Raw genomic sequence first — 14,357 nt, 5'->3', positions numbered from 1 at the left:
AAATGGAGGCAGTATGGTCTGTGATATACAGCAGACTAATGGTCTGCATCAACCTGAGAAAGTGATTTCCAGCACCGGTTGATTTGAATGGATGAAATCAGAAATAAACTGGGCAAGTGATTCAACTGAAACCCATGCCATATGCCTGCCTGTTACAGGGGGGACTACAAACTTAACCAGAACCAATTTGCTTCAAAATAGCCATTCTTGTTGCTTCTTGAGTCATCTATTGTGCCCAGGCCTTGCTGGGTGCTGAGGACATACAGGAGAGACCTTTCCCCAAGGTAGCACTGGCTTCCAATAGGGAAAGCACAGGCAAAATGCCCATGGCCAAAGGCTTAAGAGGTGATGTCGAACACAGAGAAGGGAGCTGGACCTTGTAGCTGGTTATCTATTGCAGGTCCACACAGGCTGTATGTGTGTATTGTGATCTGGCCACAGAATGGCCTCCAAAGCTGCAATGGGAGAAGAGCAGTGGTGTGTGACAGAAGGAATCCCATGAGGAGGGGCAGAGCTGCTGGGGTGGAAGGGTGTGGGGCAGGTAGGAGCACACAGAGGCCTGGGAGGACTGGCAGGGTGGAGACTCTCTGGGATGAGCTCTTAAACTAGGAAGGGCTTAAGCCACCCTTCAGAATTTCTCCCTTCACCTTTCTCCAAGCTTTTCACTGCTTGACAGCATTTGGAAACCCCAAAGCAGTCTTTCACTGGAAGGAGAATTGACTCGGTCAGTTATGGTATTTTTATCCTGCAGCTGGTGAGGACTCTGCTCCTGGTCACCCACGCCTACCTGGGTGGATTTCTGCTCTTCACCTGGATGCTTTCCTCTGGCACCTCTGCAGATGGCTTTTTTGGGCTGCTGTTTTGTGTTCTAGGAAGAAGCCCAAAAGACTTATTCCATGACTTTTTGGAGCCTGGCCAGCGAGCCATGACTTGTTACTGTAGATTCCTATTTCTATTGCTGTCCACATTTTGCTTCAGAATGGTAAGTAGATGCACAGATCATCCTATACTTTGTGGGGATCAACATTTGTGAAGAGTTTCATTGGCTGTTGGGAGTCAATGCTCTCTGTCCATAATGGACGGATAGTTCCAAGATGCCCAAACCAGATCTCATGGGAATGAATCCCTGAATGTTATCCGATGTGGCCTGGGCAGGAATTAAGTACAGTCAGCCTGACTCTTCATTTGAAACAGTCCATCAGCACTACAGCCATCGAGGATATTCCCTCTCCCATTAAGTCTCCCTGGGCTTCTCACCTTCTGCATTGTATCTCCTCACACTGAACTTAGACTCAGGCTGCATGGTGTCTCTGCATGTTAACCTCTCTTTTTTCCTTCTATCAGTTTCACAACTAGGTCAGTCACCTCTGATTTGAGAATAGTCCTTCAGATGCTCCTATTGAAGACCTAGGACTGGGAGCCTTGCTCTGGGCTTGGCCAGAAGAAGGGAAGCTATGCTCCCCATCCTACTGAGCCCTTTCCTTCCCTCCACACTTATTCTTACAGGACAGTGTCCAGTGTGTTGCTTTCCCATTCCTGGGTCTCAGCCAGCTGGTCCTCCCCTTGATGCCTGCAGTCTGTGAGCAAAACTTACTGCACCATGGCCCTGAGTGGTCTTTCCCTGTCTCCCTTCAACTCTGGCCACACTCACAGCATGTATGCCAAGATACTCTACCTTCCTTGATTAAGCCCACTAGGAGTTAAATTAATTGACATGCAAGCTTTCTTCATGACTTAAAATTCTTTTTGTCTTAAAATATCTACTGATTATTCTCATTGGGTTAACATTGAAACTAGAAGTGACTGCATGTGCTCTCACCTTCGCGACACTCAGGCTATCATCATCCATCCACTTACCCACTAATCTACCCACTCATCCACCCACTCAACTGTCTTCAGTTCATCTATTCATTTGCCCAAGCATCTGTTCATCCACGTACATTTTCAACCCCTGACTACTTCATTCAGACAATAGCAAAACAAAGATAATGGTATCACAGCCCATAGGGAAAACTCTAAGCATAAGTACATTAAGCATTTTTTAAATACAATTCCTTTATTGGAGATGTGATTTGGGAATATTTTCTCCCAATCTGTGGCTGGTCTCTCACAGTTATCTATATGCAGCAGAAGTTTTTAATTTTGATAAAAATATTTTTTTCTTTTGTAGATTATGCTTTTGTTGTCAAACAATAAGTCCTAAATTGAAAGTCTTTTCTTTATGTCTAGAATGTTCACAGTTTTATGTTTTACGTTTAAATTGACTTATTTTCAGTTAATTTTAATGTAAGGATGAGGAATGGATAACAGCCTGTGTTTTTAATAGATGAATATCCCATTGGTCAACACCATTTTATAAAAAAATGTTATTTTTCCATTTAACTGGGTTTTTATCTTGTCAAAGAACAATGACTATGTCACACTGAGTTCCGGTTTCTACTTCCTCATCTTTTCATAACAAACCCACAGTCTTAAACTCCTGTAGTACTGCAAGTGTTTGGCTGCACCAAGTCTGCTTTTTTTTGGCATTGGCGATTCTACTCCTTTTGCCTTTCCACATAGGTACTAGAATCCCCCCTTGGAAAAGCCAACACATACACACACACCAGAAAATTTCAGGTCACTATTTTAGATTGCAAATTAAGATAAATTTACTGTTCAATTTACCTGATAAAATAATCATTTAGAAATGGAAAGAAGCCCACCTGGTTGATTCCCTACAATGTATGTTAAGGTTTGAATAAAGTTGTTGATTTTCAATGCTAGAATTCTACAATGTCTCTCTATTTACTTAGGTGTGGGTGTGGGTGTACAGATACTGCATAATTATACATAGTTTTAAAGCCTAGATGTTTCTCAAAGAGTGAGAAACTTAGGTCAGAGACTCAGTTGTTCCTGGTTTCTCCAGTAAGTCTTCACAAGGCAGGAGAAGTATTTGACTTGAACTTCAGAAGCTCAGTGAGTTCAGCTTGTGGGCAATAGCTAGGACAACATCCTAGGCAGGAAACAGACTGTGTAAGAACAGCAGCCTTAGGGGAGGTCCGTATTAGGGTTTTGAGATGAGCAGACCTAAGGTTTAGGAAGGATTTAGAGCCAAAAATGCCATGTGAGTCACTTGATCTATGTAGATGGGAAGTAGAGAATCGATCACGCCAGGAAGTCTCAGATGTGAAGACATGTGTGTATCTCCTCGTCCTCTCAGCTCTGGGGGTCTCTGAACAGTTCTGCCAAGGCTGAACAAGAAACAGGACACGTCCATGAGGGACAATGACACACACAGATTATTTGGAGTGATGTATGGACAGGTTACCACCTGGGGGATGACCTTTACACCATGAGACCACCTGCAGGCTTATGGCAGAGTGAATCAAAGGAAACCCAGAGAGGAAAGGGAAGAAAAATTTCTGGGAGGGGTACTGTCATGTTTGTAACTCAGTAACAGGCAAGGAAGAGGCTCTAGGTCAGTGAATTCCAAGGGACAGCATCTGGGCCTTATCACTGTTATGCCCAGTTCTCGGCACCCCCAGTGACCACCAAGGAGAACCAAACACGCAAGCAAAGGCAAGGAGCTTTATTTTGGGCTTAAGCTCAGACTCTTGACTTCACCAATGCAGTGGGTCCATACAAGAGCCCTGAGCAGCAGGGGGTGGGGGGGGAGGGCAGGTTTTTTTATAGGGATTTGAACAAAGAAGTAGGGGAATGGTTACATTATTGGTCGATTTAAGTAGTAACTGCACTTGTGTTTTTCTGATAGGCTTAGGATGCTGGGGGGACAAAGCTGGTGGGCAGAGGGCTAGGAGAATTTCAAGCAGATTAGGTAACCTTTACTGTGATTGGCTATGTGTGTTTGAGGAACTTAAGCAACTTATTTTATGACTATAGAAATATATGGCATAAGCAGTTTGTGATCTTTTCTCAGTAACAGTTAAATTCTTATTTAAACCTTGCTGGGATACAGAAACCTTGCCAGGAAACAGAAACCTAGGCCTACTGGTGACTCTGAAGCCTGTCATGGCATCCCTCTGGTTCCTGAGTCCTTGAATCACCATGGCTCCTCTATATGGAGTAGCACAACAGGAGGCTTTGCAGGATATACAAAATGTGCTTGCTTGGGCTATTTATAAAAAGAAATGGGGTTAAACATTTGAGAGTACAGGTCTCGGCCTGCAATGAGAGCACAAAGAACCAAGGGACCCACACCCGGGGCTGGTGCTGGCTCACTTACTACCACACCACACATGGGAACAAAATACACTGCTGAACTCTGGCCCCTGCTTGTTGCCCAGACATGGCCACACACTCCTGCAAGGGGCTCCCCACAGCCCACAGCCCACAGAAGCTCAGCAGGGACTGTTGAGGCTAAGGTGGGGATATAATAAACAACTGTTTGATGCTGAAACATCCTTTATGAAAAAGGTTTATTTCTGTTGCTAGGCTCAACTCACTGTCATGAAGCTCAGTCATAGAGTTCCTGAGTGGTATTTTCATAATTTTGTTTTGCTATGCAAGTACTAAAAATTCATGATACAGCATCATCAGATATAATCTCTATTTTATAGTTTACCAAGTTAACAAAGTCTCATTTTAGTTTAGTAACACAGAACTTTGTTTTTCATCCTCTCTAGTTAAAAGCTTTCCTGGTGACTTTTTTCCGAAAAAGAAAGTCTCTCCACAGGAAATCCGTTGTGACACTGACAGATATTGCTAGCTATATGTGGCAGAACGTCCTCGCCTTCCTGGGGCTGGAAACACCGAAGGTAGAAGAGATGAAGCTGGCTCCAGAGCATGTAAGCTGTGGGACCTCAGTGCAGCGAGCACAGACAGAGGCACACTAGGTTGCTGGCTCCACCTCACAGTCTTGCTTTCTGTCATCAGTACCACCATAGTTCAGTGGTACGACCTCTGCAGAGGCTTGGCTGGCATTAGCTTTCAACCCTAGTGCAATTCCTGGAAGCTCCCCTTGAAATGCCTAAAGCACTCAGCTGGCTGGCAAGTGTGTCCTTTTCCATTGCTCACTGCGTTCCTGTAATGACCCTAGACAGTAGGACATGTGGAGTGTCTCATCTTTCCTAGAAAACATATATGCTAATGTTTCTAAAAACCTTTAGTCACTTGCTTTTGGCACCTGCTACCACACCCAGAGTTGTACCTAAAACATGGAGCCCTCACCACCTTGAATTTGGAAACTCTTATGCAAATGATGAAAGCTTGTTATTTGCACACTGAATACTCAACTCTCCTCCATGGTTGATATTTACCCAGCATCCAGTGCAGTTCTAAAGCCCATCGTGTGCAATCATGACACTGTGTGCTTTGCCTGTCACATGCATCCCCACCCTCCATTACTTTTAAATTCCTCCAATGCTGTAGCAGTTATGTGTGTGTGAGCATGTGCATGTCATAAATGATGGAACTGAGGTACAGAGAAGGCACAGCACACAGGTTCTGACTCCAGGGCCAAGTATTTTTTCAGACATAGCATGATCCATCGAAAGCCAGCACCACTAGGTGTTTCAGATGAGGGAAAAATAAGAAATAGGCTTTGAATGTATTTACTAATCTGATTTTCTTTCCCTTCAGAATTATTACTTGGAGGAATTTTCCAGTCTGTTAGATGAACTTCTACTGAAGATTAATGAGTTGTGTGACAGACTGGAACTTCCTCCCCTGGAGACAGAATTCAGGAGGGTGGTGGAGTCAGATGCAGAAGATGGTTCCATAGTGGGCATTGCAGGGTACCACACTACTCAGGTAAGAACACACAAATTATTTTTGCCAGTTCTCAGCATATGTTTTATTTTCTAGAGTTGGTTTAGAAGTGTTACTGTTCCAAATTCCAAGATCAATTTGCATAGATACCCTCCAAAAATAAACTTAGTGGTAAGATGTGCTCTGGCTAGACTGAAAAACTGCAAATAATTTAACATGTATGGCTTTACTTTCAGTTTAATATGATGACATAAGTGTTCCACCCCTATCGGCAACTGCAATCAGCAAAAAGACTTGAGAAGCAGGAATGGAGATAGAGGCTATCTACACCCCAGAATATGACCTCATAGATCCTACAAAATCTTCCGGGTACTGAGAATGACGTCAGAGGGGGGGAAGGGTGCTACCACATCCAAGAGCATGCACAGTTCTCCAAGTTAGACAGTGCATCCGCAGGTGCCAACCACAGACACCTCTGTTGGGGAAGAAAAGATTATAGAGAGAAAAAAATGAGTTAAAGAAATCTTGAACCCTAGTGACACAGATCTGCAGACACAAGGAATGGAGGGAGCACATGCAAGAAGCCATCTTTGTGAGGAGCTATTCATTGCTGTGGGAGCCTAATGGAGGAAACATTGGTGGTCTATAGACCACTCATCAACCACGGTCAACACAGATGCTCATATATGTGCTAGGTTACACAGTAGAAGAGAAAGACGTGCACCGTGCTCCCTTAAGTGCATTCCAGGGGCAAATTCTCTGGCCTCCAGAGAGATGCCCTGCCAGTGGTCATGTTTACTTGTCCAAGTGGCAGAGAGTGCTCCCTGAGATGGGAGAATGTGCACCACCTGCTGTTGGCTCATGGTCTTGTTCCAGTTCTCCTCCTGGGAGGAACTTCCTTGTGTAAAGATAAGCTTGCCCCTGAAGAGGGGAGTAGTTACAGTGAAATGTTGCAGAGAAAAAAAAACAACAACAATGAAGCAGTATAAACAAGTAAAGGAGAAAGCAGTGAGGAGCACACTTTTGAGAATAATTGCCATGGATAGGTTAAAATTGTAAGAAATATTCTCTCACAAAAAAAATTGAAAAAGCACCTATTTGAAAGCAGAATGCAAAGCCAAGAACATGACAAAGATGAAATAGAATCATTTGATAAGAATGGAAGAGAAAACAGAGAAAAGAACAAAATATATTGATGAAGCTTTGAGAAAACCAAGCAAAAATAAAAACCAAAACAAAATTTAAAAACAACGGGGGGTTGGAGAGATGACTTAGTAGTTAAGCTCTTGTTGGGCCTTCAGAGGCCCGGGCATGAGGCCTAATGGAACTTCCTGAGCCTAGTTAAAGTTTGGTGATCTGCCTCGGGCCAGCTATGCCTAATGGCTTCTGGCCTGCTACTTCCGTGTAGGAGTTGGAATTCCCGTGGGCGCACTTGGGACCAATCATCTCAAAGGTCGCGGTTTACTATTGGCCCTTACCTCTCCATCCCCCCCTCAAATCCCTGCCTTCATTCTCAACATTATATAGGCAACTGCTTTTAACAGAGAGTTCCTGCTTTGACAAGACTCCCAACTCAGTGTGGTTTTTCTCTGGTGACTAGGAGAGGTTCTGAGTCGTCAGATGTTCATCCCTTCTTCCTCAACCCTTGGGAGGAACCAGCGGGCCTGGTCCCTCCTCAGCACTACCTACCCGCCAGGGAGGAGCCCGGCAGCTCTTGTCTGTGAAGCCTAAGGACCCAACCAGGGTTTGAGGCTTTATTCCCCAGGGCCCATGGTAGCCAGATGCACAAGGGAGTGCATGCATCTGGAATTAGTTTGCAGTGGCTGGAGGCCCCAATGCATCCATTTTCTCTCTCTGTGCCTCTTCCTCTCTCTGTCTGTAACTCTCAAATAAATAAAGAAAAAGAAAAAGAAAAAAACACACACAATTGGGCTGGAGAGATGGCTTAGTGATTAAGGCACTTACCTGCAAAGCCAAAGGACCCATATTTGATTCCCCAGGATCCATGTAAGCCTGATGCACAAAGGGTCGCATGCATCTAGAGTTTGTTTGCAGTGGCTAGAGGCTCTGCTGTGCCCATTCTCTTTCTCCTTCTCTATTTCTATCTCTTGTCTATCTCTCTAATAAATAAATAAAAATAAAAATATTTAAAAATTTTAAAATCAAAAAAATTTAAAGCAATTAATTGATTTTAGGAACAATAATCAAAATATTCCTGTATATTATTCTTTTCCAGGCTTAAAATATGTATAACTCATGTAATCCTTCCTTTATAAAAAGCCCAAAAGTTTCAAACTGAAAAATATACTTAAAGACATTTTTAAAAAATGATCCTAGGGGGCTGGAGAGATGGCTTAGCGATTAAGTGCTTGCCTGTGAAGCCTAAGGACCCCGGTTCGAGGCTCGGTTCCCCAGGTCCCACATTAGCCAGATGCACAAGGGGGCGCATGCATCTGGAGTTTGTTTGCAGAGGCTGGAAGCCCTGGCGCGCCCATTCTCTCCCTCTCCCTCTATCTGTCTTTCTCTCTATGTCTGTCGCTCTCAAATAAATCAATAAAAAATAATTTTTTTTTAAATGATCCTAGGACTTCCACTTAAATGGCAGTGTAGGAACCATGCATGCCAAAGCAGCCCAGGGGAGAAAAAGCCAAAAACAAAACAACAACAACAAAAAACAAAAACAAAAACAAAAAAAAACCAGCAAAATACACTCTTTTACTAAAAAATGAGGTGTATAAGAAATTACCAATGGCAGCAGAGAAGGCATGATCCAGAGCATCTAGAGCCCATATAGGCAGGCAGAAGCAGCTCCAGCAGTGGCAGCAACAGGTCTGCAGTGGCAGCAGGTCCACAGGGCCACAGCTGCAAGGCTGTGCTCGAGCTGCAGGAAAAGCCAGGTGAGGGGTTTCTCCACTCACACCAGAGCTCCTCGCACACTCAAGAAATGTGAAGGGAGGACCACAGTGACCAACGGAGGAGCAGATCATGAGGTAGAGGATCATGTGGACCAGCAGGAGAACTAGAGCCACCATCCACTGCTTCCCCTTCCCCCTACCAGCACAGGTGCCAGCAAGCATCAGAAACCTGGGGAAGGGAGCTCACAGAACCCAGCACCAGCAACCAGAGCAGTGATCCAGCAACCCAGACAGCCTACTTGAACCCACAATGCACTAAAGAGGGACCCAAGCAGAAGCATAGCATAACTGAGACCAAAATCATCCCCAAAGGTAACTGGGATTGTACCAGGTCAGTACCTGCCACATAAGCCTGGTATAGAGGCCTGAACCAGAAGTGCTAATTGCACCTTCCATATCAGGATAAAGTATATGTTAAATCTGATGGGTGGTTGGATTTGCCATTGTTAAATAAGCTATATTTTGGGCTTGTTACTTGTTGCTTCTTGATTTATAGTGGCTTTGTTTCCTCTTCTGTTGTTCATTAGGGAAGGGTCTCACTTGGTCACAAGCTGACTTGGAGCCCTCAACAGACCAGAAATCGTAACCTCCTACTTGGCAGGATTGAGAGTGTGGGGCAACACACACACACTAAGGGACAGTGACTTTGATAGAGGATCTGGTTGTCATAATACCTACTCTTGCATAAATACCCTGTACCATTTTTCATTGAATGTGTACATTGTTTAGTTAAATTTTAGAATCTGCCTGTATTTTGCTCCACTCAGCCTATTTTCATACTCTCATAACAGACAAACCCAAAATTAAGGGTCACTTTTGTAGATACTCTGAGAGTCTTGAGAGCCACACCTAGAACCTTAAGTTCCTACCCTGAAGATCTATAACATCAGACTGATTTATGCATCTAATAATACTGCAGTTAACTAGAAAATCCAAACATTAAATTAATCCAAAATGCAAAAATATATACATTGTAACACAAAAAACTCCCAAAATCAAGACAATATAAATCCACTAAAAAGTATTAGTGCATCAGAAATGACTTCCAGTGAGAATGAGTTAGAGGAAATGCCTGAGAAAGATTTCAAAAGAATGATTACAAATATGCTGAAAGAAGTCATAGAGGAAATCAAAGGAATGAAAGAGGAAATCAAAGAAGACACAGGAAACCAGTTTAATGAAATTAAGAGGTCAATACAATACATAAATAAAGAAATAGGAATAATAAAGAAAACCCAGCCAGAATTACTAGCAATGAAGAACACAGTCAATGAAATTAAAAAAAAAAAAAAAAACTGTAGAAAAATCTCACCAGTGGAATGGAAGAAAGAGAGGACAGAATATCTAAACTAGAAGACCAGGTGGCAAATCTAATACAATCCAAAAAAAAGAAAGACAAACTAATAGGAAGAATGGGAATTTCAAGATATTTGGGAAACTGTGAAATAATCAAACATAAGAATTCAGGGTAGGGCTGGAGAGATGGCTTAGTGGTTAAGCGCTTGCCTGTGAAGCCTAAGGACCCTGGTTCAAGGTTCCGTTCCCCAGGTCCCACGTTAGCCAGATGCACAAGGGGGCGCACGCATCTGGAGTTCGTTTGCAGTGGCTGGAAGCCCTGGTGCGCCCATTCTATCTCTCTCCTCTATCTGTCTTTCTCCCTGTGTCTGTCGCTCTCAAATAAATAAATTAAAAAAATGAACAAAAAATATTAAAAAAAAAAAAGAATTCAGGGTATAGTAGAAGGAGAAGAATTTCACTCCAAAGGCATAGTAACATTTTCAACAAAATCATAGAAGAAAACTTCCCCCAAATTGGAAAAGAGGTGCCAATGCAGATACAGGAATCCTTTAGAACAGCAACCAGACAAAACCTGGGAAGAACCCCTCCTTGCCATATTATAATTAAATTACCAAACATGCAAACCAAAGAAAATATATTGAAAGAAGTTAGAGAGAAAAATCAAGTTACCTACAAAGGCAAGCCCATCAGGATCACAGCAGATTACTCAGAAGGGCTTGGAGTGATGTATTCCAAGTTCTGAAAGATAGCAACTGTCAACCAAGGTTACTTTATCCTGCAAAGCTATCCATTTAAATAGATGGAGAAATAAGGACATTCCACAACAAAAGCAGACTAAAGGAATATTTGAAGACAAAACCAGCTCTATAGAAAATACTTGAAAGAATCCTCCATGCTGAAAAGAAAGAAAAACATGCATATAAGGAACCTGGAAAAAACAAGCCATATTCAAATACTAGTTAATACAAGAGAGCAAAGGTAAAACCAGAAGAACTACAAAAAATGGCAAAAATAAACACACACCTTTCAATAATATCTCTTAATATCAATGGCCTCAATGCCCCAACCAAAAGACATAGGTTTGTAGGCTGTTTAAAAAGTAGGATCCTTCAATTTATTGCCACCAACAAACTCACCTTTCTACAAAGGATGGACACTATCTTAGGGTAAAAGGTTTGAAAATGGTGTTTCAAGCAAATGGGCCTAGAAAATAAGCAGGGGTTGCTATCCTAATATCTAACAAGGTAGACTTCAGACCAACATTAGTTAGGAAAGATAAGGAAGGTCACATTAGACTGATTAAAGGCACAGTCCAAAAAGCAAATATTACAATCCTAAACATATATGCACCTAACATGGGGCCTCCCAACTTCACCAAACAAACGCTATTAGAACTAAGGTCACAGATAACACCAAACACAGTTGGAGTGGGTGACTTCAACACCCCACTCTCATCAATTGACAGGTTAGGGTGCTCAGTACTGCAATATCTCTATCACACCTTTCAAGGCTCAGGGTCTAATGCGGAAGAGGTGGTGGAAAGAATGTAAGAGCCAAAGGAAGGGTAGGACTCCTTACAATGTGCTCCCTCCAGACACAAAATGGCCTGGATATCCATGACCTCACAGTGCCTACACAAGACCATCATAGTAGGAGGAAAAGATGATGACATCAAAATAAAAGAGAGACTGATTGAGATGGGAAGGGGATATGATAGAGAATGGAGTTTCAAAGGGAAAGTGGGGGGAGGGAGGGCATTACCATGGGGTATTTTTATAATCATGGAAGTTGTTAATAAAAAAGAAATTGAGAAAAAAACCCAAAAAGTTTAAACAAAGAAAATTTATCAAGCCATCATGAAAGCCTAGTGCAGAGTGTTTTGTGAACTGTTCCACATTGATTCCACATGTGATTTTATGAAACAAGTAACATATTGCTACACAAGCTATACAAAAATAGCTCAACTTAAAAATCCCCAAAATCCACATTAAATGGTAGTGAATAGGCTCTAACAGCAGATTAAAAGAATAATATTCCATAAGGTATAAATCAGGTTTTAAGTCTTAGTATTAAAACATTATCCCTTTGCTCAAAATATGGGAGTAAAGCATCATTTGATTTTATCCATAGTTATAGTTGATAAAATTCAATAATAATAATAAAGGGATTGAGGGCTGGATAAATGGCTTAGCAGTTAAAGCACTTGCCTGTGAAGCCTAAGGACCCATATTTGACTCTCCAGATCCCACATTGCCCAGACCCATAAAGGTGAGGCAAGTGCAAAGTCACACATGCCCACTAGGTGGCGCAAGCATCTGGCATTCAATTGAAGTGGCTGAGGTCCTGGCATGCCCATTCTCTCTCTCTCTCCCTCCCTCCCCCCCCCTCTTTCAAAAAAAAAGGGGGGGATTGCTTTTGTAAAATAAGAATTTATCGCCAGTTAAAAGCCAGTTACTATGTCACCAGTGGTACATAAGAAGCATTTCCACTAAAGTTTTTTTCTAAATATTTTTTGTTCATTTTTTATTTATTTATTTGAGAGCAACAGCCCCAGAGAAAAAGACAGATAGAGGGAGAGAGAGAGAATGGGCGCGCCAGGGCTTCCAGCCACTGCAAACGAACTCCAGAAGCATGTGCCCCTTGTGCATCTGGCTAACGTGGGACCTGGGGAACCGAGCCTCAAACTGGGGTCCTTAGGCTTCACAGGTGAGCGCCTAACTGCTAAGCCATCTCTCCAGCCCTACACTAAAGGTTTTTAAAAAATGAATTCAAAAAACTCACAAGGGCACGTTAAAAATAGTGCTGGGGAACAAACCAAGGCAGGGCCCTATATTGATTTCCTAATACCTGAGAAGCAAGTTCACTATGGTGACATTGGGTGTACACTCTAAGGACACAACATCTGCCATGTGATTACAGAAGCACTTAGCAGCAGTGTTGGAAGTACAGTTGTTTCTGAACAATCACCAAAATGAGACATTCATTAAAAGCCAGTGGGGTCATGTAGGCCTCTCCCTGCAGTGCCCAGTTTCCACATCACAAGTTAGTGGGCCCTGCTGGGAATAAGCAGGGTTGGAACAGGTCAAGCTGCTGGATTTGGCATAACAGACCGCCTTTTGTATGATGGCAGCCAAGAAAACAATCCGTTTGAATTTCCTAACTTCAGGCAGCTGTTTTTCGTCTTAACCATTAATAACTTAAGATTTTTAAAAAATTTTTATAAACTAAAAGGATTGGGTGCTTGAGGTTACCAATAACCACCTGCAGATCACATTGTCCTTTTTGCTTAAGTGAGTCATGGCCATAGAATGCTGAGGGCTGACAGCCAACACCGCCTCCTTGTGCCCAACGCTGTTGCTCACTTGGTGATTCTTGGCTGTTTCTTACCACTCAGTTGCCTTGGTCTTCACTCAGAGAAGTCGCTGCTCCTGGCTCTTGCTGAGCTCAGGAGCCTCACCACACAGTGGGTCCTTCTCTGCCAGGCAGTCTTCAGGGCAATGTGAAGATGCCAGGAGATAATTTTACCACCCCTACTCCAAAGTATTTCCTCGAAACTTGCTTTTATGAATGCTAGTAAGACAGGAACAGCCAGAGGGTGAGCACTTTACCTCAGACATTCTTCCAAGATAAGATTTCTTTGCTCCCATGGATTATACTGGATTGGCTGAGATAACTTCATAAGAAGCAATGTTCCTAGAGTCACTGATTTACTCCTTCCTGGAATACAGGCCTCAATCAAGTAGACTATTATTGCCCCTCCCTCTTCCTTTGGATGTATGCTAGACTAGCCCTTGTGATGCGATGTGTATAATCAAGTACTTTTGTGTTACTGTGAAGACATAATTTATTTACAAAAGCCAAGTTCTTTCTAGTGCAGCTCATGAAAGTTGAATTTCCAATGATTAGGATGCAATTATTGCCCAAACAACAAATAAACTGCTGTATTAGTTTGCCAGGAATGACCAACATTTGTTGCCTTTGGTGGAGGTCGTAGTTCAAAACACCGCAAATACATTTATGTAATCGTATATACTGAAAGACAAGTGTTACACAGTTTTCCATCAATTCAAGTATTTTAAGGAACACTACTACTTTAACAAAAAGGGAAACAGAGTGCTCAAAAAATTCTTTTTTTTTTTCATTTTACTCTAAGTACATCTTGATTTAGGAAATACTTTATAAGAATAGCATTTGGAGGGCTGGCGAGATGGCTTAGCGGTTTAGGAACCTGCCTGAGAAGCCTAAGAACCCATGTTCGGTCTCTCTCCAGATCCCATGTAAGCCAGATGCACAAAGGTGAGGCAAGTGCAAGGTCGCAAGCACCTGGAATTCAATTTCAGTGGCTGAGGCCCTGGCATGCCAATTCTCTCTCACACTGTCTTTCTCTCTCTCTCTAACTCTTGTTCTCTCTAAAATAAAAAATAAAAAACATTT

The 14,357-nt window shown here is 42.5% G+C and overlaps 1 protein-coding gene across 1 annotated transcript in view; it reads left to right on the top strand.

The window, feature by feature from the left end:
* Positions 1 to 14,357, top strand: part of Pkd1l1 (polycystin 1 like 1, transient receptor potential channel interacting) — a 185,013-nt gene that overhangs the window by 153,879 nt on the left and 16,777 nt on the right. The window contains exons 48-50 of the mRNA XM_045141375.1: positions 752 to 982; positions 4,626 to 4,787; positions 5,581 to 5,751. Of these exons, the coding sequence (XP_044997310.1) occupies positions 752 to 982; positions 4,626 to 4,787; positions 5,581 to 5,751 (564 nt within the window). The remainder of the gene's footprint in view (positions 1 to 751; positions 983 to 4,625; positions 4,788 to 5,580; positions 5,752 to 14,357) is intronic.

The sequence above is a fragment of the Jaculus jaculus genome, unplaced genomic scaffold (assembly GCF_020740685.1).
Source record: "Jaculus jaculus isolate mJacJac1 unplaced genomic scaffold, mJacJac1.mat.Y.cur u25, whole genome shotgun sequence".
NCBI lineage: Eukaryota > Metazoa > Chordata > Mammalia > Rodentia > Dipodidae > Jaculus > Jaculus jaculus.
Note: the sequence above shows the minus strand (reverse complement) of the source record. Positions and strands in the feature narration are given on the sequence as shown.